Below are 24,360 nucleotides of genomic sequence, written 5' to 3' on the forward strand. Positions count from 1 at the left end.
AAGCAAGAAATTGCAAGTAGATAAATAGGTACCGCCTCAGCGGGAAAGGTAACAGCGTTCCGTGCACCTCGGTGTTCAGTCATGCCGGCCACATGACCACGGAAGCATCTTCGGACAGCGCTGGCTCTTCGGCTTAGAAACGGGGATGAGCACCTCACCCTAGAGTCGGACACGACTGGTTGGGGACACCTTTACCTTTTATTTTCGCCATCTTAGTCTACGTAAATATTTACGTAGATTAAGATGGGCCAAAATAAGGAACACAAATGGCGGCGGCCATAGCTGCCACCATTTGCGTACGCGCGTTGTTGTTGTTGTTTTTTTAAGTCAGGCGTGATAGGCTACATAAAGATTTACGTAGCCTATCACGGCTGACTACAGGGATGCAAACGGCGGCGGCTACGGCCACCGCCATTTGCGTCCCTGCTAGCCAGCAGCCGGATGTCCGGCTGCTGGCGGAGCCGGCTGGAGGCTCTGCGGAATCCCCGCGGAGCGGAGCCGGCTGGCCAGGATTCCGGGGGGAGGGACGGAACGCCTTCCCCCCCAGCAGAACCCGGCGGAGCCAGGTAAGGCCAATTTCATACATCCCTAGAAGCAGTCACATTTGTACAAATGCAGCATGAAGGGAAAGATCAGCAACATTCTCTTTGTTTGAATAAAAAGCACACTCTGCACATGCTCAGGGAATGGACAAAATGAGGAATAAACATACCAGGGAATATGAAGAACTATATTCTTCCATTATGTGTGTGTGTGTGGAGGGAATCTCCCTCAATCCAGCTGTTCCCTGGAAAACCCCCCCCCCCATTCACCCAAGGGTCTTCTGAGATAACTAACAGGAGGTCTGATAATGAACTGGATGTGGAAATACAAAGCTGAGCAGAGAGGAGAACCAACTCTGTGCATGTCTACTCAGAAGTAAGTCTTACTGAGTTCAATGCGACTTACTCCTACACATGTCAGCACCCCACTTGCCCCCAGCTCAGCTTTGTATTTCCACATCCAGCTCATTATCAAACCTCCTGTTCTTTCCCTTCATGCTGCATTTGTACAAGTGTGACTGCTTCAGAAAGAACTTTCCATTATACTGTCTCTTTTTCTTCAAGAGTTTCATATAACAGAAGTATGATGTAGTGGTTAGAGTCCAGCCCAAAGTCACCCAGTGAGACAACTAACAGATCTGCTAATGAGCTGGATGTGGAAATACAAAGCTGAGCTGGGGGCAAGTGGGGTGCTGACATGTGTAGGAGTAAGTCGCATTGAACTCAGTAAGACTTACTTCTGAGTAGACATGCACAGAGTTGGTTCTCCTCTCCATTTTAGCCTCACAACGTCACCAACAAGGCTGGATGTGGAAATAGAAAGCCTATCAGGGGGAATAATACCTGGTGCAGGGCTCCAGATCGGCATGGTCATTTTAAAAGGTTTTTTCTTTCTTTCTTTCAAACAGCGTTGCTTTAAGCAAAGAGTGCATCGCTCAGGCACACCTAGGGCAGCCTTGTTTTGGGAAGCCCCGAGGAGGAGGAAGTGTTTTGGCTGAAAGTAATTACTGCACATCTCAGGGCAGGGGAAAAAATATGTAAATATCTACGAAAAATAGCCTTTCTTACAGAAGTTATGCAGAATTACGGCTGTCAGTACGGATTTACCTTCGTAATTCTTGGAGCAGAAAAAAAAGAGGAGAATTCTGGGGGCTTACGAATGATGGTACGGAGCACTGGCCGCAAACTGCGGAAGTCAAGCGGCACGGAAGGTACACAATTCGTACATCCCTAGGAAATAGTAGCTTGGGTACAGGCAGAAGACTTTGGAGATACTAATTTGTGGGAAAAAGAAACTAAGCTGAAAATTCTCAGATCAATTCAGACAAAATCATTCCGTTCTAGGGATGTTGGAGAATTCCGCCATGGACTCCAGTGACGTGGCGGAACAGACTACCCCCCTTCCACCCCCTGAAATCCCCCCTGGAACAGACCTACCTGGCGGCAGTGGCGGCTCCGGCGGCGGCTCCTGGTCATCTTCCGGCCGTTGCCGGGCTGCGGCAGCAAATGGCAGCTGCTATGCCAGCTGCCATTTGCATCCCTGCCAAGCCGTGATAGGCTATGTAAGTATCTACGTAGCCTATCATGGCAAAAGACAGGGATGCAAATGGTATAGCGGCTGCCATTTGTGTCCCTGCCTTTTGCCGTGATAGGCTACGTAGATACTTACGTAGCCTATCACGGCTTGGCAGAGATGCAAATGGCGGCCGACATAGCGGCTGACATTTTTGGCCGCAGCCCAGCAGTAGCCGGAAGTCCAGCTGTAGCCGGCCCCGGCTGGCGGCTCTGCGGCCTTGCTGAGGAGCGGAGCCGGCCGGGGAGGATTCCGGGGGGGAGGGACGGATCGCCTCCCCCCCCCACCGCGGACTGCCAGCCGGAATGGGGTAAGTGTTTCTCACACCCCTATTCCGTTCTTCTTTTGGAAAAACTCCAGTGTTAGTAGCTAATTGCCACAGGACAAGTGGCATTAGTGTAAAAGACAGGTCAAAGCAATTAAAACAGGGAAAATGGAGTAAGTGCTGAACTCTGCCAGATTTCACTGCTAGTTACAAAATCTTGCAGTCCTTAATTGGCCAGACATTCTATCATGAAATTACCCTGACCTGTTCCCAGCTTGCATCCTTCCAAGTTTTCATGCTAAAGCTTTATTGGATGTTTATTGGACTTCCAGTTTCCTCATCTAAAAAATGTGAAAAATTCTCATTAGAAATGGAACAAAAAAACCTGATCCTACCTGGCTGTCCTTAAACTCCTGTTACAAAGTGACTTGCATAAAAGCCAACAGCAAAATACAGGTTTCCTGTCCCATCCATGCTTCAAAAATGTACAACACATTGTTTAGAATACACTGGATTTGTGATCTACAGTGCAGTAACCTTCCATTTTCCTACATATTTTTGTAAGCTTGGAGGTTTGGTCAGAAAAGTGTTTATGGTGCCAGGACTGCCAAACACATCTTACTAATCAGAACTGTCAGCCAGGCTGAACCAAATGGCCATACCTTCCCTTTGTTCTGGCAAATGATGTTTATCATCAAAATGGCTAATGGGTGCCTTCTGAATGGCAAGGAAGTACCTGGAACATCCTGAGAAGTGGGCATGCCATTCCTCTGGCACCCCACCTATGGATGATACATTCTAGATTTGTGAAAAGGATCAAAACAAGAGAAGCTCTTGGTCTGCGGGTTGAAAGCAGTGAGCAAAGATTGCTCTGCAAAGCACCTTTTAGGGGCTGCCTTTCTCTGGGGATCTGACGTGGGACTATGACATTTGGTGCTTATAGGCATCAAGCCCCTTCCTCCTTCTATGCTCAACCTGTATATTTAAATAGACTAATATATTGCAAATTTTCATAAGCCCCCAGTGACTTCTTGCTTAAAAAATCCAAAGCTGGCGAAGTGCTGCACCCCCAAATCTTCTCACCACCCAAGGATGTGGGGTGAATGTATGGATGTTGCAATCGTGCCCCACCTGTTGGAAGCTTGTGTGCCACACCATTTTGCCCTCACCGATGGTAAATTCCTTGCCTGCAGGTCCATCCTTCCCACTTTCACTCTCATGAAGGAGTTGTTCGGAAAAGTGACCAAGCTGGTTATGTCAAATCCAGCTTCCAATTCTCTGTTCTTACCAAAAAAATACTTGTTCTCCGGCACTGTTGTTAAATGAGACACTCTTAAGAAAGGGATAGAGCTGTGTGGAAAGAAAAATGGAAACAGAGGAACAATCATTTAAAACTCAAACTTCTCCCCTTACAGGATGTTGATTGTTTCCACATAGGGCAAAGCCAGTCTGTGAATGGAGCTATCCTGAATCTCAGACTGGAGTCAGAAAGTTTTGATGCTGCAAATCTCTGTGGAACTAAATGAGAAGAGGGTGAGACCGAGGGAGTGAAAGTAAGATGGAGAAAGGATGGTGGTGATAGAAGATGGATGGGTCCTTGGAGCTTGGATTCTCCCTCTCCATTCAATGCCCAAACAATTCTTCAGGAGTTGTGTGATGAACAATTTTCAGGAGTTAGATAAACCATGTTTCCCCCAACTATCCATATTTACCATGGACAGTCCCTAATTTCTGGTTCCTGTCCCTGGATAATCACTTTCTCTCTTTTTCCTTTAAATAGTTGCATCACAGTACCCCAGTTTCCCTTTCATTCCCCACCTCCTACAAAGCTGTCTGTCCAAGAAGTAAATATCACCAAGCGTATAACTGCAGTGAAATTCATAATGAGATTTAATATCCATAAGTTCCGTTTTTAAAAAGAACCCCTGAGCCTTCATTGAATCTGAAAGTGGAGTTCACATTAGATACATAAATAGAATGGACACCGTTACAGTGAGGCACACCTGCCTCAGAAGCCAGGATAGGGTACCAGAAAAAACAAACGAAGCATATGAGAGGTGGAGGGGAGCAGGAATCAGGTAGAAGAGCCAGGTGATGAACTTCCATGCTGATTTAGAGAGTACAGCTGTTCATGATCCTGAATGTCGCCACCCTTTCAGTGACAACAGAGATGAGTTTCAAGAGAGGCATTACCTGCCAAGGCTGCAGATCCTGAAGCTCCAATCTTGCCCCTTTCGCCATTGCTCTGTGTTTCAACCTGGATAGGACCATGGCATGTAAGGCATGTGCTATGGCGTAGACAGCATTGTAGACACTGTAGCTGTGGCCTGTCATGCTCATTTCGAAAGCGGCTGAAGGGAGGTCCTCCAGCTTCTCTCCCCCAGTACAGGGTGCTTCAGTGCTCTTGTCATTGAGAATGCAGTTGGAAAGTTCACAGAGAAACACTTGCGTCCAGAATTCCCTGATAAAACCATCTCCGTTTGGCCTGCATGGATTTCTGAGCTGAAGAAATGTTTGGAATCCTTGTACCTTGTTTGAATGAATTGTGAAGGAGATGGAACCATGGAAAATTTGCATATCCCAGTGCATGTCGTAGTTTGAAGCCGTGAAATCCATTTGAGCGGTCATAATCCACACCTTGCCAACCCCTGTATCGGTCGCAGATTCCATTTTACCTAAAGCCAGCAATGATCTCAAAGAAAAGATGGATGTAGTGTCCCCATAGACAACAACAGCATTGGCTTTGCTCTCCTCAATCACTTGATACGTTTGGAGCCACTTCAACTGGCTGTCATAATACTCATCCAAATATGTGGCTTCAGTAGTTCTCTCTGAAAAGGCAAAGCAAATGCCTCTTTGGGAAAGCAGAGGTTGCAGGGTCTGCAAAAACCTCTCTCCACTCTCATTATTCACAGCAAGAACTCCAACCCAAGTCCATTCAAAGTGCAGAAGTAAGTGAACAAGGCCGGTGTGCTGATAGCTTTCATTTGGGACCATCCGGTAGAAGGGGGTGGATTGGCTTTGATCAGCATCCTCGGGAGGAAAGGAGCCATAACTGAGCTGAAAGGAAATGGAGAGGCATATTCCATAAAACTGATACAAGGAAAGGACACATGTATCTTCATTAAGGATAATCATGGCCAGGCAGTTATACACAGTAAATGCAGTGTCTGAAGTGGCCTGATTAACAGCCCTATCCCATGCATGTCTATTCAGAAGTAAGTCTAAGGGAATTTAAAGAAACTTACTCTCAAGTAGGTATACCTAGGGGTGCAGCTTAAGAGAAGAAGGTTTGTTTGAAACATATTATGGGAAAAGAGGCCTGTGTGAGAAAATATGTGGCTGGAAAGTATAGCAGGGAAGTGTAACAATTCTATGGTTTGAGAGCGGGAGTGAGGGGAATTGCAGATTTATTTTATTTTCAGAATCTGCAATCATAATGTGAGCCTTTCTTGACCTTCCCGATAAGGAAGCATGCTATATCTCATTGCCCTGCTTAAATACATGCAAGACTTCGTGAACTATCTGCCATCCAATCCATATGGTGCTTCCAAAACTCTCCTGGTGTTCTAAAACTTATACTAGTGCAATCATGTCAAGATGTGATGGCCTCCTTGGGATATAGGTCTTTGTAAGAGTACAAAGAATATAGGATATGGTTCCTTGTGAGAATACAATATATTTGGTTACAATTTACCATGAATGAAACGACTTTTTCACCTAACTGGATTAAACTAGAGATGGGCAGAAGATAGATCTGTATCTACTGGTAGATCTCTCCACGATTGGAAGTAGATTGGAAAGGATTTCTGACTCCCATTAGTTTAACAACAGCACAGCAGCAACTAAAAGACTTCCCTTCCGCCTTAAATTATACTGCCAAAATGAAGAATGTTTATTATTATTATTATTATTATTATTATTATTATTATTATTATTAATTCAATTTATAGCCGGCCTATATACTAAATACTCTAGGTGGTGTACAAAGTTAAAAACAATTTAACAAGAAACCCAACAATAAAAACAATACATAAAAACAGTATATAACAATCAACAAGGAAGAATGAGAGTTCTATAAAGGGAAGGCCTGCTGGTATAACAGAGACTTTAATCCCCTCTGAAAAACCTTCAAAGAGGTCAGCAGGCGCATTTCAACCAGCAGGTCATTCCACAACTGAGGGGCGACCAAGGAAAACCTCCTCCTGCATGTGGCTGCTAATCTCACTTTAGGCAGCCGCAGCAGAAAACCCTCAGAGAATGAAATGTGTTTTACATTCTTTTAGATATATGCTGTTGTTGTGTGTGTTGTTTGTTTTATGTCATCATGTGAATGGTTTTGTTATATATTTTATACAATGTATTTTAATGGTTTTTGATTTTTGTGAACTGCCCAGAGAGCTTCAGCTATGGGGCGGTATAGAAATATCATACATGAAATGCAGTGACTGGGACATAGGGGAGGAAGCACTCCCTACGGTTCCTTGGACCTAGACCATGTAATGCCTTAAAGGTAAGAGCCAGCACTTTATATTTTGTCCAGAAATAAATGGGAAGCCAGTGTAAAGATTTTAAAACCGGTGTAATACGGTCTCCACTGGGTGTCCCGGAGACCAACTTGGCTGCCATATTTTGTACCAGTCAGGGTTTCCCAACTAGATTTACAGGCAGCCCCAAGAAGAGTGTGTTACAGAATCAAACCTAGAGGTTATCAGCATGGGCACCATAATTACCAGGTCCACATGATCCAGGAATGGGCGTAGCTGGCGTGTCAGCCAAAACTGATAACAGGCACCTCTCACTGTCACCTCCATCTGGGGTCATGAGCAGGGCTGGGTCAAGAAGCACAGCCAAGCCAAGCTAGGAACTTGTTCCTTCAGGGGAAGCACAACTCCATCCAGAACTGGTTGGCATATCTCAATACCTGAATTAGGACCCTTCACGACGACCACCCCTGTCTTGCCTGGATTGAACTTCAGCTTGTTCTCCCTCATTCAGCCCATTAATGACTTCAGGAAGTCATTCAGAGGAGTCATGACTTTCTTGGGTAAAGATGTGAAGGAGAAACAGATTTGGGTGTCATCAGCATACTGATAACACCCGGGCCCAAATCTCCTGATGATTTATACTGGCATAACCAGTAGCGGATTTTTATGTGGAAGGACTGTGGGTCCCACTGAGTTCTGGTACTCAGATCAAATTCCCAGCATCATAATTTTTCAATTCTAAGTCAATGTCTTTTGAACCAGGCTCCAATTGGTAGATCTTGGGATTCTAGCTATTTTTTAAAAAGTAGCTCCCACAAGCCTGAGATCTGCCAGTCCATGGATTCAATTATAAAGGCTGCATGTATTCTGTTTATAGTAGGACTGTCCATCCATCTGAGTCAAACTTCTCTGGCTGTCTTTACATGAGGCATTTATAGTGCACTCATGATTGGTCACTTACGGTTTGCGGGTCATTTACATGACACCATCAACCTCCAGGGCACATCCAGCTGTATTTGCTCTTTATCCTGCTAAAACAGAACAAAACACACACCCTGAGATAATACACGATTTAAATGTAAACCTGCTTTAATGGCTGTGTGGAAATGTGCAGTTCTGTATAACCACAGCCTAGGAAGGAGAAGCCACTGAAATAAGCAGGAAAATCACACCTCCCACCCCGTACCCGCACATCTCTCCCTGTTCACCCGGGGCCAGGAGGATTGTTTTCTTGGATGGGCAAGGAGAGGCTCAAGGCAAGTGCACAGCAGGCCGGGGGAAGAAGGAGAAGAAGATGGCAACCCCCCATGCAAACAGCTGACAGCAACGAAGCTGCCACCTCCCTCATTGCTTTGCAGAGAGAGAGAGAGAGAGAGAAACTGAGACTTGAATCCCTTGGGAGACCCACTGATTCACCACTTGCTGTCTGACAGCAACAAAGCCTCCACCACCCTCATTGCTTTGCAGAGAGAGAAAGAGAGAGAGAGAGAGAGAGAGAGAGAGAGAGAGAGAGAGAGAGAGAAATTGAGACTTGAATCCCCTGGGAGACCCACTGATTCACCACTTGCTGTCTGCCTTGAGACTGCAGTGAACTTGCCTGTGTAAAGAGTTGATCTTTATCTCACTTAGAATGTGGAAACATAAGCCCTGGTAAATTAGGAAATAAACAGTGTTGTGTGATGAACCCCTCTGTCTCTCTGCAAAACAAACCCTTTCTGGATAAAAAAGGGAAAAGAAGGAACTTGCAAAGCCTCCAAGAGTTTAACTTACCTGGGGAATCTTGTAGATGTCTAAGATGGATGCTATTTGGAGGGATGTTTCAAAATCAAGCCCCCCAATGACTGCCATCAGATTTTGCTGGATGTTGCATTTGTAGCTGGGTAGAAACCTATGCTGTGTGGAGAGGAGGCCCAAAGTGGATGGGTAGGTCATTCTTTCATTGGCGTAATTATCGTAGATGTGGAATCCAAAGGTGACATTAGGTAAAATCAACGGACTCTCATTTATTTCCTTGACAGCAAACGCCAAGGCCAGAATATGCTGGTATTTCTTTGGCACTACACTGCAATGAGAATGGCATAACCTATCACAGAGAAAAAAGACTATGCTCACGAAATCTCTGTTATGCTATACTGCTGCTACTGCTGTTACAAGGACATGTGCTGCAAAGGAGACCAGGCCTTTACACTAATGCATCAATAATTCAGAATCCTCAAACCACCAGGCCCACAAAGATTGACAATATTTAAATGGATTTAAATGTACATGATTAATTAATCATTTAAAGGCAAACAAAATAAAAGGGGGAACAAAACCCAAGAAGGTTAGAAAATGTACAGGGATGTATGTGGGCAACATTACAAATAAAATGGCAAATCTCTAAATAAACCCAAAGCTGCTGCATTTTTTTTTAAGTTAGTAAATTCTGTTTCAGGAAGTCTATGGGATAGATTCAAATTTAGTCATACCCATTGAAATCAATGGAAGTTAAGATAGTCATGACTAGCGTGATTCCTATTGATTTCAATGAGTCTACTCTAAGGATGACTAAATCTGGATCCAATCCTATGGCTGGTATTAATTATTCTAAGGCTGCTATCAGTGGAGGCTGGTGGCTCAAGGTTTGGTGGGGCTGTGCATCCATTCTGAGTTTCAGCCAGAACCAGCCGGAACTCTAAAGGAGTTATCCAAGGTGCTGACCCTATTCTCAAAATGGGTCCAGCACCTTGTATAGCTCCTATAGAGTTCTGGCTGGTTCTGACTGAAACCCAGAATGGATTTACAGCCCAACCAAAATCAGAGCCACCAGCCTCCACTGGCTGCAAACACAAGCATATGTCAAACAAACAGAGCAAAACTCCAGCAACATAGACACCACTGGATTTTCAGAAACTTGTTCTGGTGGCTGATACCTTGGGTGCTAAAAGAACAGTAAACAGTTTCCTCTCGTTATATGTGCAACTGTGTGTAGGTCCCAGCTACCTCCTCCTCTTAGTTTCTTGGTTCCTAACTACAATCAGAAGCCATTCACTGGAGGAAGAGTTCCCAAATTAGATGCTATAATTTATAAATAGGCATAAGCCCTGGTACTTCACAGTTAAATACTACTTGGGAAGAAAATTTGTATGTGAGGGAAAAGAGAAGAACTTCTCACTGGTGCACTCAGATCTCTATCTCTCCATTCTTTCAAGATAACTCTTTAATCTTTAAAGCTTTAAAGAGCTTGTTGGTTCATAGAATTTGCAATATTTTTTGCGTGATTTGCACCTCAGCTGGAAGTAAATCCTGCTGAAATCAATGGGATGTAGTTCAGAGTGACGTAGTTAGGATTGTGCTACTTGTATCATCTGGTTATTGGAAAAGATGAAGTCCTTACGCCATATTAAGAATTTGTTGGATGATTTGGTATTCACTGAACTCTTCTTTGTCAAGAGAAGCTGAGTAGTGAGAAGCGAGCCCACCAATGATAACGTCACCTGGCTGATGGTACACATGTGGAATACTGAGCAAATCACTGATGGCACAAGGATTGGCATGTGCCCTCGATACCATGTGTGGCAGCAGAACAAGGACTAACACCATCAACACCACCATAGTGAGGGCAAATCCTCTTTTTAGACAGAGATGCCCATGTTTCCATCTACAGTTTTAGAATGACAATCAGAATAATCTTTGTTACAAGTCCTTGCCTTGCATGGCACTTCACTCTACAAATACAGATTGAAACCCTCGTTTACAGCTCCTTAACAGAAAAGCTGAAATCAAGACCCTGCCTCTCCCTCTTTCCTAGCTCTTGTTTGGAATAACAAACAAGATTTTTATACCAGTATGTGCTAAGGGTCTCTAGAAATCTATGGAGGCCTGATCAAAAGGGGATTGTCACCATGAGAAGTTTGATAATTACAGGGGAGATAATAATGGGCTTTCTCGGGAACAAGGTACATCAGAAGAATGGAAGAAAACATGTTTGCCATAAGTTTCCACAAGTGCTCTCTCCCCTTCTGGGGCAGCAAAGATGCATGTAGAGAAATCCACAATGAGAAAAACCAAAGGAAACAAAGTGGGCCTCCCTGGCTAAATCTCAAAAGGTAAGGAGTGCATAAAAGCCGTAATACATTTTGGGAGCAGGCACCCTGTCTCTTGAAGTACAGACCCTAAATACAATAATAGTGAATACGGACTTTGTCTACCTTCTGGAGCAGCAGTTTTCCCTAGTGGCTCATACAGAGTTCATGTGAAGTAACCTAGGATGGTTCCAGTTGCAGTTTTTATTGTGCAATCATCCTGAATCATTTATGGAATTGTACAGGTAGTCAAGATGTCATCCTCCACTTCTAACCCTCCTGTGCTTTCCCAAAGCTCCTTCCATTTTTATCCGTACCAGATTAAAATTCTGTCAAGGACAAACAGGTGGAATAGCTGCACAATTCCTTTTGATAGGTAGCACTAGGCGCCCTTAACTGGAAGCAGATTTAGTTTGCAAAATGAAAGCTAACTTTGTGGTCAAATACTGTCTCTCAGATGTAGCTCTCATTCTTGTGGCCATATGGAATACGAAGGAGGGGGGAGGATTAGGGTTAGGACTAGAGGCAGCTCCCACCTACACTGGGACAAGTGAAGCCGCAAACATGAAAAATAATAAGGATTTATTCACAGTCAAAGGGAGGAGGAGATTAAGAAAGAGACGGCAAACTATAAGTCCCGGAGAAGAAAAGTTGGAAAAGGAGAGGAAGAAGGAACAGCTTAGAATTGAAAGCTTCCTTCCCTCAAATGGGGCTACGTATGCCGTGAGTATCAAAAATAGTACTAAGAATAGACTTGCGGCATTGGCCACAACCCCTATCAGCACCTCAGTCTGCCAAGAGATAGAAAGCAGCCTACTAATTAAAACCCCTGTGAAGGAGAATGCAGGAAATAAATTGCTGGGACAGAAAGTAAACACGCAGAAGGCAGAATACGCTTCCTCCCCACAGCCAAATTGCCTTCCTCAACAGCTGAGTGAAATCTGCTCTATATCTGCAGAAACTCTACTTATACTTTTAGAGCGTTTAAATAAAATTGAAAGGCAATTAGGAGCCTTAATTCAAACGTACGCTCACCCAGTATCCAAGTTAAAGCAAAGAGGTGAGAACGAGGAAGATGCCATTGTTACACGCCCCCCCCCTTTAACCCTGAGCGAACACAATATGTACAACACAAGACAAAAGGGAGAGTACAAAGAATACTCCAAACAAATCAGGTCCTAATACGCTTCCCAAAGAAAGATGCACAGCTTTGGACAATTAAGAAAAGAGTCCTTACCTCTCTGACAGAATTACTGAATTGTGTTATACCGCCATTGGATTTAAAACACTTCCACTTTCTGCCATCGCAAATGGACTGCAAAAGATTATTCCTAGACTTTAAATCAACAACTGTGCCTTTACAATTTTTCCACTCAGCACAGTACCTGAGAGGATGTGGTATAACCCCTCAGAAAGTTTTTAAAGAGCTCGGAGGTAGAACTCTTGCCAGAGTTAGAAGGGTTAACTATGGTACCACTTTATCATCGACAATTCAGACAGCTGTGGAGGAGTCTAACCATGATAAGAGAGATAAACTGCTAAAGAATAATTACCGTGAGCTGGCTGCTAACCACCCAGTCGAGCAGGATGGACTCTTAAAATTAAGGAACAAACTGGTTGAGCTAGTAAGGCCAACGAGAATCAGATTACATGAAGAAGATCTGGCCGTGGAGAGAGAGAGCGACACTTTAAATCTTGACTCTTCTACTCAGACAAGTCGAGCCCTTATGAGCTCCCTGGACCTAAATTTGGGCACCCCTGATAATCACTTAGACTCTGATATGAAATCAGCTGATAATGTGGGACTGGATAATAGACTGTTCCACTCCTTAGTGACCAAGGAAAAGCCTATGGTAACAATGACCCCAGAAATAATAGCAATTTCAAACCTACCATCGTATAGCAGAATGGCTAAGTCTGACACTGGAAATTCATCTGAGCTATGTATGCCACAGACTGCCATAATGGATGACGGGGAAGTGGAACTAGAGATGGAGGCACTGATGGGGACAAGGGAGCTGATCCCAATAAGGCCACTCCCTGCAATGGAAAGGAAGAACTACAACTCCTATGTTATGTGTGAAATATCTTCAATAGACCTAGAAAGGGCGCTGGATGAGATCCAGACCCAGATACCTCAGACTTCTACTGAGAAACTTATAGAAGGATTACAAAATTCAACAAGTATTCAGCTTAGTACAGAGCCAGATGATGCTGTAGAAGCAGACTGCCAGGCCGCTCCAATACTCCAAGGCAGTGCCTCCAGCCCTCAAGGGATGACTGGACACCATTTAAAATCAGGTGTGATATATCCCCAAGCTGATTCCCCATTGGGAGAGAATTGGATGGACTCAACTGTCCCCTCATTTGGACTGGCCGCAGAGTTAACAACTGAGCTAAGTGAAGAAAAAAAGGGTGCCCAGGAGTTGGAAAGTACCACTCCTGAGTCCCAATGACTCGCAAACAACCAGCATATAAATAAAATTGGCCTTACAACATGGAACATAAATGGCTGGGCCAGAATCCTGCAGGACCCTGAATCCGGCAGAATTTACCTGTCTGGTGGGAACCAGAATGAGTCAAATAGACTATCTTATTATATCAATAAACTTGATTCCCTTTTTGAAGGCCATGGAGGTCATCCCAAAACTTCACAGTGATCATCTCCCGGTCTTATTGACTTGGAAAGCCCTGCACCCCTATCTACGAAGTGCCAATCGCTATATGCCTATGATATTACCTGAGGGGGAAGCTTACTGTCATGTCAAATGGACCCCAAGGATGGACATGGAATTATGGGCCGTACTTGCATCAGACAACATGCAAAACATTAGGACATCTCTAATACTTAACATCCCCTTCATGGATCACTGCCTTGTTGTGGCGAAGGGGCCTGCATAACTCACTGAAGCCATCAGCTATGCCGTGCAGGGCCACCCAAGACGGACAGGTCATGGCAGAGAGTTCTGACAAAATGTGGTCCACTGGAGAAGGAAATGGCAACCCATGCCAGTATTCTTGCCAAGAAAACCCCATGGAACGTATCACAAGGCTAAAAGAGATGACACCGGAAGATGAGCCCCTCAGGTCGGAAGGTGTCCAATATACTACTGGGGAAGAGCAGAGGGAATTGCCAAGTAGCACCAGAAAGAGTGAAGCGGCTGGGCCAAAGCCAAAAGGACACTCAGCTGTGGATGTGTCTGGTGGTGAAAAGAAAGTCCGGTGCTGTAAAGAACAATATTGTTTAGGAACCTGGAATGTAAGGTCAATGAATCAAGGTAAGCTGGAGGTGGTCAAACATGAGATGGCAAGATTAAACATCGACATCTTGGGAATCAGTGAAGTAAAATGGACAGGCATGGGTGAATTTAATTCAGGTGACCATTGTATCTACTACTGTGGGCAAGAATCCCTTAGAAGAAATGGAGTAGCACTCAGAGTCAACAAAAGGGTGGGAAAAGCAGTACTGGGGTACAATCTTAAAAACAATAGAATGATTTCAGTACGAATCCAAGGCAAACCATTCAACATCACAGTAATTCAAGTCTATGCCACAACCACTGAGGCCGAAGAAGCTGAGGTAATCGGTTCTATGAAGACCTACAACACCTTCTAGAATTAACACCAAAAAAAGATGTCCCCTTCATCGTAGGGGATTGGAATGCTAAAGTAGGAAGTCAAGAAATCACAGGGATAACAGGCAAGCATGGCCTTGGTGTACAAAATGAAGCAGGACAAAGGCTAATAGAGTTTTGCCAAGAGAACACGCTGATCATAGCAAACACTCTTTTCCAACAGCACAAGAGGCGACTCTACACATGGACATCAGCAGATGGTCAATATCGAAATCAGATTGATTATGTCCTTTGCAGCCAAAGATGGAGAAGCTCTATACAGTCAGTCAAAACAAGACCTGGAGCTGACTGTGGCTCAGATCATGAGCTGCTTCTTGCAAAATTTCGGCTTAAATTGAAGAACGTAGGGAAAACCACTAAACCATTCAGGTATGACCTAAATCATATCCCTTATGAATATACAGTGGAGGTGAGGAATAGATTTAAGGGATTAGACCTGATAGACTGAGTGCTTGAGGAACTATGGATAGAGGTCCGTAACATTGTTCAGGAGGCAGCAACGAAATTCATCCCAAAGAAAAAGAAATGCAAGAAAGCAAAGTGGCTGTCTGAGGAGGCTTTACAAGTAGCTGTGGAAAGAAGGGAAGCAAAAAGCAAGGGAGAAAGGGGAAGATATATCCAACTGAATGCAGATTTCCAGAGAATAGCAAGGAGAGACAAGAAGGCCTTCTTAAATGAACAATGTAAAGAAATTGAGGAAAACAACAGAATGGGAAAGACTAGAGATCTCTTCAAGAAAATCGGAGATCTCAAGGGAACGTTTTGTGCAAAGACAGGCATGATAAAGGACAAAGAAGGCAGGGACCTAACAGAAGCAGATGAGATTAAGAAGAGGTGGAAAGAATACACAGAAGAACTATACTGGAAAGATCTGAATGTCCCTGATAGCCATGATAGTGCGGTCACTGAACGTGAGCCGGACATCCTAGAAAGTGAAGTCAAGTGGGCCTTAGGAAGCATTAGTAACAACAAAGCTAGCGGAGATGACAGTATTCCAGCCGAGCTCTTTAAAATCCTAAAAGATGATGCTGTTAAAGTGCTGCACTCTATATGCCAACAAATTTGGAACACTCAACAATGACCACAAGACTGGAAAAGGTCAGTTTACATTCCAATTCCAAAGAAGGGCAACGCCAAAGAGTGTTCAAACTACTGCACAATTGCACTCATTTCACATGCCAGCAAGGTGATGCTCAAAATCCTACAAGCTAGGCTTCAGCAGTATGCGAACCGAGAATTACCGGAAGTACAAGCTGGGTTTCGAAGAGGCAGAGGAGCTAGAGATCAAATCGCCAACTTTCGCTGCATCATGGAGAAAGCAAGAGAAATCCAGAAAAACGTCTATTTCTGCTTCTTTGACTACGCTAAAGCCTTTGATTGTGTGGATCACAACAAACTGTGGCAAATTCTGAAAGAGATGGGAGTACCAGACCACCTTACCTGTCTCCTGAGAAACCTGTACGAGGGTCAAGAAGCAACAGTAAGAACTGGACATGGAACAACCGATTGGTTCAAAATTGGGAAAGGAGTACGACAAGGCTGCATATTGTCACCCTGCTTATTTAACTTATATGCAGAGTACATCATGAGAAACGCGGGGTTGGATGAATCACAGGTCGGAATTAAGATTGCTGGGAGAATTATCAACAACCGCAGATACGTAGATGATACCACCCTAATGGCAGAAAGTGAAGAGGATCTAAAGAGCCTCTTGTTGAGGGTGAAAGTGGAGAGTGCAAAAGCTGGTTTGAAACTCAACATTAAAAAAACGAAGATCATGGCATCTGGCCCCATCACTTCCTGGCATATGGAAGGGGAAGAAATGGAAGCAGTGACAAATTTTACTTTCTTGGGCTCCAAGATCACCGCAGACAGTGACTGTAGCCATGAAATTAAAAGACGCTTGCTCCTTGGGAGGAAAGCTATGGCAAACCTAGACAGCATAGTAAGAAGCAGAGACATCACCTTGCCGACAAAGGTCCGTATAATCAAAACTATGGTTTTCCCAGTAGTAACGTATGGCTGTGAGAGCTGGACTATAAGGAAGGCTGAGCGCCGAAGAATCGATGCTTTCAAACTGTGGTGCTAGAGAAGACTCTTACGAGTCCCCTGGACTGCAAGGAGGTCAAATCAGTCCATCCTAAAGGAAATCAACCCTGAGTGCTCATTGGAAGGACAGATACTGAAGCTGAAGCTCCAATATTTTGGCCACCTAATGCGAAGAGAAAACTCTCTGGAAAAGACCCCTGATGCTGGGAAAGACTGAAGGCAAAAGGAGAAGGGGACGGCAGAGTATGAGATGGCTAGATAGCATCACCGATGCAATGAATATGGGCTTCAGCACGCTCCGGGAGACAGCGCAGCCTGGCGTGCTATGGTCCATGGGGTCACGAAGAGTCAGACACGACTGAACGACTGAACAACAACACATTTTGAATAAAGTGTGATTTTAGATACGTGACCACCAGCCTCAGCCTTTGGGCGGGGATAGTTCTCACTCTGTTTGTTTCCCCGACACTAGTAATGACTAAATTAAGTCCCATTTCTTTCAGTATGTCTGCTCTAAGTATGACTAAGTCTGGATCCTACCCAGGATTTGGAAGAAGAAAAAAGAGACAGATAGAATCTGTTTGTGTTGAGGAGGGTGTTTAGAAAGAAAAAAGAAAGTGCAGATAGAATTGGACATAAATATGTTAGATTTGTGTATGTGTTCATATGTAGGAGAAAGCTGGCTGACTTCACTGAGAGGTCTGCTTTCATGTAGTCTTTTAATCATTTGCTATGGAGTCACCTGATCTGAGGCTTTGTTCACTTCCTGACCTTGAGTGATCTCCTTTGCTTGAATTTGGAGTTCTATACCATGGGTTCACTTGATCTGAAGAACGTGGCTTGGCTGGCTTCCTTGACTGATCCGATTTGCATGAGTTTTTAATTGCATACCATGGATTCACTTACCATCTATATTTGCCTGATACAAAAAGGATGTATAGCTGGATGACCGGAGACCTGTAAACATGTGCAACAACTCATAGACCTTACTCCTGCACTCTGAAGTACTATTGCAGTGATATTATGCAGTGTCTGTACACTGAGGACACTTTAAAAAAACCATTTATTCATGTTGATGAGCCCTGATCTCTCCCTAAATTTAGAGGTTTTTCCCTTTATCAATCTTTTCCCTTTAATCCAAGAGGTGATAGAAGGTAGACATGTGAAATGACAAGAAGAATCTTTGAAGAAGTGGAGAAAAAACATTTCCCCCATGTTTTGTCTGGGGGAAAATAAATTTTTGGGAGAAAGACATAAATGCAATATTTACTGTCTTCTCAAATCTAAGCTTGCTTAACTGATTTAACAAGATGAAATATATCCTGTATCTTATTTAAGGGATGAAGAATGATTGTAGGCTGCAATCATAAACACACTTAGTTGGAACTAAGCCTTATTGAACACAAGGGGGCTTACTTCTGAAGAAACATATGTAGGATTAGGCGGTTAGTTTTATTCAGAAAAAAATTACAAATAAATCTGGTGTTAGATAAAGTGCCATTTGGGAAAACAGGGCATTATATTTAAGAATGAGAGGAAATAAACAATTGACTGTCATATCTGATGAAGGCTCCTTTAGGTGTAGACTCACAACTTCCTCCTACAAAGCCTTTTGGACTATCCACCTCTCTCAAGGAGATGGAAGTAGGACCAGTCAGCCATTCCATTTGGCTAGATGTTAAAAGCCAAGAAAGACAAAGGTCAAATAAATAATGATTGGGCCAAATCTCTTCAAACATCATGTCAGCATTCTCAGACTGCAGCAACTGAAAATAATTCAAACAATTGCAGATAGATGACTGCTCTGGAGGGCTCTGGCTCTCCTTCTTTCCATTTTGTTTCTCTCTAATGAAACTGCTGAAAGAAACGTCTGGTGAGGGACATCAGAGAAGATATTACTTAAACTGTGGTGTGACAGAAAACAAATATGCTAGGATCTTTTAGTATTTCCTCTTTATTAACTGCTCCTTGCTGTTCAGATTGGGTCTCAACACAATAATGTAGCATTTGGTGGCAAAGATGGAACCTAGTAAGCCAGCACTGGAAGCCAAGATGGAGAAGATCTCCACAGCCATCATGTATTTCCCCTTTGTGCTCAAGTAGACTGGAACAAAGGACACCCAAACACTACAAAAGACATGGAGAAGGAGATAAATTTGGCCTTGTTAAAACTGTCAGGCAGTTTTCTGGCCGAAAATACTGCAACAAAGCTGACAATGGCCAGGCAGCCCAGGACAAAGTAAAGCATAGTGGCCAGGAAGCCCATGTAGCCCAGGACACAGTAAAACACAGTAGGTGACCCTTCATCAAATGGACAAGAGGATTTATTCTTTTCCTTTTCCTCATCCAACTCTTTGGGAAAAGTGGGTTCACATGATTACAGAGAAAAGAATCTGTAGTGAGTGAAATGCTACTGTGAAACTGCACAATAGTGAAATAGTGCTAGTGCAATATGGTGTTACCTGGAAGTACACAAACAAGAAGCATAGGGGAGGGCCAGTGGTGACAGCCTGCAATAGCACTATTTTGCAGCAGTGCTACTGCACTCTAGTGCTCAGTAAGAAATAAACAGCACTACTGTGATATTGTGTGAATAAATAAACAGAGGAGGAGGAAAGCAGGGGGCAGTGGTGAGAGCCTGAAACAGTGCTACTGAGAAAGAGCACTACTGCTGGAAGCTTAACCTGTGTTCAAAGCACGATACTGCAAATGGTGGAAAAAAAGAAATGGGGGGGAGGGACAGCCCCACCCCATGATCAGATCACAGCCAGGTCACAGACACACCCCTAGGCATGCCCACCATGCCAGATTTAATTCAGAGGAATGGGGCACACTGCAGCCGAACCCCGCAGGGGCCTCAAAGAAAACACACACACTAAAATGACAGCGAAAATGTGCCTTTTCGAAAGGGAAGCGTCACAAATTCACACAATGTCATGTGTCACGAATGACCCTAAAGAGCTCTTGCTACTACCAAATACTGATCCCATAACCCTTCCCCGCTCCAGAAGTGCATCATCTTTTGTTTGGAACACAAATGTTTTGTTTCTTTGTGAGCTACAGTACAATAATCTTCCCAGTGCAGCCCAAGACATTTTGCTGCCTCAAGCGGAACCCAAATGCCCCACCACCACCACTAGGACCAACAGTTTAAAAAGTCTTGCTACACCATTCAGACTCCAGTTCCTGCTTTCATCTATTCCCCCCTTCCACACAATGCCACCTGAAGCAGGTTGTTTCACCCTGCAGCACAGCAGGGCTGGCCCTGAATGTTCCATTTTTTTATGGATCCTGGGTGTTGTAGTCATGCCCCACCTGGTGAAAGCTCCTGTGCCACACCATTTTATCCTCATGAATGGAAAATTCCTTGCCTGGGGGACCCCCCGGTCCATCCATCCAACCTTGACTCTTTCGAAGGAGTTATTTGGAAAAGTGCCCAAGTTAGTAATATCAAATCCAGCTTCTTATTCCATATTCTCACCAAAAGACACTGTTTCTCTAGCACTGTAGTTGAAGAAGACACTCCAAAGAAAGGGATGGAACTGCATTGAAAGAGCAAGGGGAACAGAGAGACAATCTCCTTACTGGAACTGGATTCTTTCCATATAGGATAAGGCCTGCCTGTGAAAAAGTTATTTTAATGTTCAGTCCAGATCCTGAAAATTCTCTTGCAAACATCCTTAGGGCTAAAAGGGGTGATGATGTGGGGGGGAGTTGGTGGTGGAACGATGATGTATCCCTGAGGGTTGCTTTCTCCACCATATTCAGTGACTTCTTCAGGAGTGGTCTGATCAATGCTGAGGAGATCAGATCTTACAAAAGGTGGACATCTCCCATATGCTGGACCCTGCCTAAGACTGCGACAGCAGCTCCACTTAGGGATTTCTTTTTTGTAAGTTGAAAGACCTCCTCCTGCTGTACTGAGATTACCCCCCATTTCAGCTGAAGAACCAGTTAAGAACATAAGAATGTAAGAAAACCCATGCTGGATCTGACCAAGCTCCATCTAGTTCAGCATTCTGTTCAAAACTCAGTCAGAACCTCTAGTTCCTCCCCCCACCCACCCAACATACAAGGGTTAACACCCAACAACACCCAACAACAAGGGGTAATAGGGATAAATGCCAAGTTCTGCACCTAGGAAAAAGAAACCAAATGCACAGTTACAAGATGGGGGATATGTGGCTCAACAACACTACAAGCGAGAAAGATCTTGGAATTGTTGTTGATCACAAGCTGAATATATAAGCCAACAATGTGATGTGGCTGCAAAAAAGGCAAATGCTATTTTGGGCTGCATTAATAGAAGCATAGCTTCCAAATCCCGGGAAGTACTACTTCCCCTCTACTCAGCACTGGTTAGGCCTCATCTGGAGTACTGTGTCCAGTTCTGGGCACCACACTTTAAGAAGGATGCAGACAAACTGGAGTGGGTTCAGAGGAGGGCAACAAAGATGATCAGGGGACTGGAAACAAAGCCCTATGAAGAGTGACTGAAAGAATTGGGCATGTTTAGCCTTGAGAAGAGAAGACTGAGGGGAGATATGATAGCACCCTTCAAGTACTTGAAAGGTTGTCACAGAGAAGAAGGCCAGGATCTCTTCTTGATGATCCCAGAGTGCAGGACACGGAATAATGGGCTCAAGTTACAGGAAGCCAGATTCTGGCTGAACATCAGGAAAAACTTCCTGACTGTTAGAGCAATACGACAATGGAGCCAATTACCTGGGGAGGTGGTGGGCTCTCCCACACTGGAGGCATTCAAGACGAGGCTGGAGAGCCATCTGTCAGGGATGCTCTGAGTTGGATTCCTGCATTGAGCAAGGGGTTGGACTTGATGGCCTTGTAGGCCCCTTCTAACCCTACTATTCTATTCTATGATTCTGTACACACGCCTATACACAGTATGCAAAGCCCTGGAGCCGTCACTCTCCATAGGATTGATTCAAACAAAGGAAGGAACTCCTACTGGATGTAAATCCACCGTACTCCAAACAATTCACATTCACCTGTGCTTGGCCATCAGTTTTTTTCCAGGCATGGTGCAAAGTGTTAGTTTTGACCTCTGAAGCGCTAAACACCTTTGGATGAAGGTACCTGAAGAACCTCATTTTCCTGTGTGATGCTGCCCAGGCAATAAGATCCTTAAGCTGATGCCCAGACCCAGGGGCCCACAGCAAGGCACTGTTGTACATGACTCTGGCTGTCATCAATCTACTCATGTCAATATTGCTGTCTCAAGAAAGGCATTAGCTGTCAAGGTGCAGATTCTGAAATGTCACTCTCCCTCCTTCCAGCATTCCTTTGTGTTTGGACTTGTATAGGTACATGGCACGTAAAGCATGTGCTACAACACAGACAGCATTGCAGACAGTGTAACTGTGGCCAGTCATGCTCCATTCAAAAATGGATGAAAGAAGGCTTTCCAGCTTATCCTCTCCAGTGCAGATTTCATTGATTTGCTTGTTTGTATTGGAATTTGGAAATAAACAGTAGAATGTTTGTGCCTAGAACTCCTTGATGAAACCATCTTCCATTGTTCCACAAGGATTTCTGAGCTGAACCAATGTTTTGAATCCTTTTACTTCATTTGAATGAACTTTGAAGGCTATAGAGCCATGGAAGACTTGGGTATCCCAGCTCAGTTGGCAGGCCAGTGCTGTAAAATCCAGCTGAGCAGTCATAATCCACACCTTGCCCAATGGTGTATTGGTGATATTTTCCAGTTCACCTAACGCTAGCGGTGTTCTCAAACAGATTATGTACTTGGTTTCCCCATACAGAATTATAGCATTGGCTTTGCTCTCTTCAAGAACTTGATAGATTTGGAGCCACCTCCGTTGCATGTCATAAAGGTCTGCTAAATAAGTGGCTTTTGGAGTGGTCTCTGGAAAGGCAAAGCAAATGACTCTCTGAGAAAACAGCACCTGCAAAAACTGCTCTCCACCATCATTATCCACAGGGAGAAACCCAACCCATGTCCACCTGACATGCATCAGTAACTGAACAATGCCAGTATATTGATAGGCTTCATTTGGGACCATCCGGAAGAAGGGGATAGGCAGGATTTGATCTCTCTCTTCTGCTGCAAAGGTTCCATCACTGAGCTAAAAGGAAATTAAGAGGCAGTTCTTGTCAATGTGGCTGAAGGAACTGGTATGCATATCCTTGTTAAGGATAGTGATGGTCAGCCAATATGTTTCAGTTCCGCCTCTCCTGGAGAGCCAGGCTATCCGGGATGCAACAAGTCAAGTCCTGCTGAGTTCAAGGCAGCTTACTCACAGGTAAGTGAGTATAGGATTCCAGCCAGCCTTAACTTGATGAACAACCAATCTTATGCATCCTTACTGAGAAGTAAGTCCCATTTAATTCAAAGGAGGAGCTTACTTCCTGGTAAGTGCGCATAGGACTGCTCTTTAATCATGGCATCTGGATTGTCCAGAGATCTCACCCAGCTTCAAGTGGAGGCCAGGGGAAAGTGGGTTTTGGTCCATGTATAGTGAGTTCCTACGAGGAGAAATTTGTGAAATGGGTTGTGTACTTAAGAGTTTTGAAGTCTAGGCGGCCCATATTGCCTCATTTGGGGGACAAGTACTGACTCTCCTTTGATGCACTCATGCAATTCTTCTCAGACTACAACTGAACATTATGGTAAATGTACATGTGCTGCCAAGAATGGCAGCTGCACGTCTAATTCCACCTGTTTGTGGTGAGACATCCAGTTAGGGAAATGCCTGATGTGACATCACCATTTTGACCTTTTTCCTGTCCAACCCCTCCAGCAACAGTCAGTAACACACAGAGGGGTTAGAGCATTGTACAATGTAATGGTGCTATTTTGCTAACTAGATGTTAATGTCAGCTGCCAAACCTGCATCTAGTTTGAGTCCAGACCTGACAAATAAATAACTTTCTACAGTCATTATCAATTGCCATTGCTCACTGCTTCAAATGAAAATGAACTTGCTAAGTCTTCCCTCAATGTAATGATTACTACATTATGCAGTAATCAACCCAGGTTTCCCACACACTGTACATGCAACAGGGGAAGCCTAAATAACTTTAGCTACCTATAGAGAGTACCTGTATGTAAGACTGCAATATGTTGTCAGGGACACATGTATCTTTTACTTGTACACTTTAATATGCAAAATAGCTTAGGTGCAAATACAAACATGTGATTTTTAAGGTGGCCTAATGATAAGGGAAGGAGGTTTTTGTGAAATAGTACAGTGAGGAAAATTACCTTTGAAAATGTGTCATCTGGTAAAGAAGTGAAGTTGTTCTCTCTCTCTCTCTCTCTCTCTCTCTCTGTCATAGATATAGATATATAATGTATGTGCGCTTGCATACAACGGAGAAAGAGTGGGGAGGTGATGTATGCACAGAATGTAAGAATTTTTTTCCCCTTCGAAATACAATATGACAGTATGCATGTTTTCTTGTATGGAAACTTTATCCCACAGCCTAATCAAACAATCAATGTAAGGTTTTGTAAAATAAAAATTAAAAAAATAGCTACCAACATATAGAGTGCTTGCAAAATTTTATGGTTGCTCTAGGGGCTGCCATTTCCCCCGCCCAACAACACCCATGCTTTCCCTTAGTCTTTCAACCCCATCCCTAACCTATGTAGCTTGGAGACAACCCTGTTGCTCAGGGCATAATTGCACTAGCTAGCTACACACTGATTCTACACATTGAACAGGGATTTTTTTTTCTCCTTGAAATGCAAAACATTTTAA

The 24,360-nt window shown here is 43.9% G+C and overlaps 1 protein-coding gene across 1 annotated transcript in view; it reads right to left on the minus strand.

The window, feature by feature from the left end:
• Nucleotides 1-24,360, minus strand: part of LOC146341244 (vomeronasal type-2 receptor 26-like) — a 36,056-nt gene that overhangs the window by 4,689 nt on the left and 7,007 nt on the right. Inside the window, exons 3-13 of the mRNA XM_084807331.1 lie at nt 20,097-20,157; nt 18,816-18,967; nt 13,487-13,490; nt 12,825-12,971; nt 12,485-12,525; nt 10,244-10,347; nt 8,638-8,929; nt 8,047-8,097; nt 7,114-7,194; nt 4,574-5,440; nt 3,043-3,178 (exon numbers count right to left, since the gene is read on the minus strand). Of these exons, the coding sequence (XP_084663457.1) occupies nt 3,043-3,178; nt 4,574-5,440; nt 7,114-7,194; nt 8,047-8,097; nt 8,638-8,929; nt 10,244-10,347; nt 12,485-12,525; nt 12,825-12,971; nt 13,487-13,490; nt 18,816-18,967; nt 20,097-20,157 (1,936 nt within the window). The remainder of the gene's footprint in view (nt 1-3,042; nt 3,179-4,573; nt 5,441-7,113; nt 7,195-8,046; nt 8,098-8,637; nt 8,930-10,243; nt 10,348-12,484; nt 12,526-12,824; nt 12,972-13,486; nt 13,491-18,815; nt 18,968-20,096; nt 20,158-24,360) is intronic.

This window comes from Heloderma suspectum, chromosome 6 (genome assembly GCF_057233095.1).
Source record: "Heloderma suspectum isolate Gila_16-S chromosome 6, 16-S_ref, whole genome shotgun sequence".
Taxonomy (NCBI): Eukaryota; Metazoa; Chordata; class Lepidosauria; order Squamata; family Helodermatidae; genus Heloderma; species Heloderma suspectum.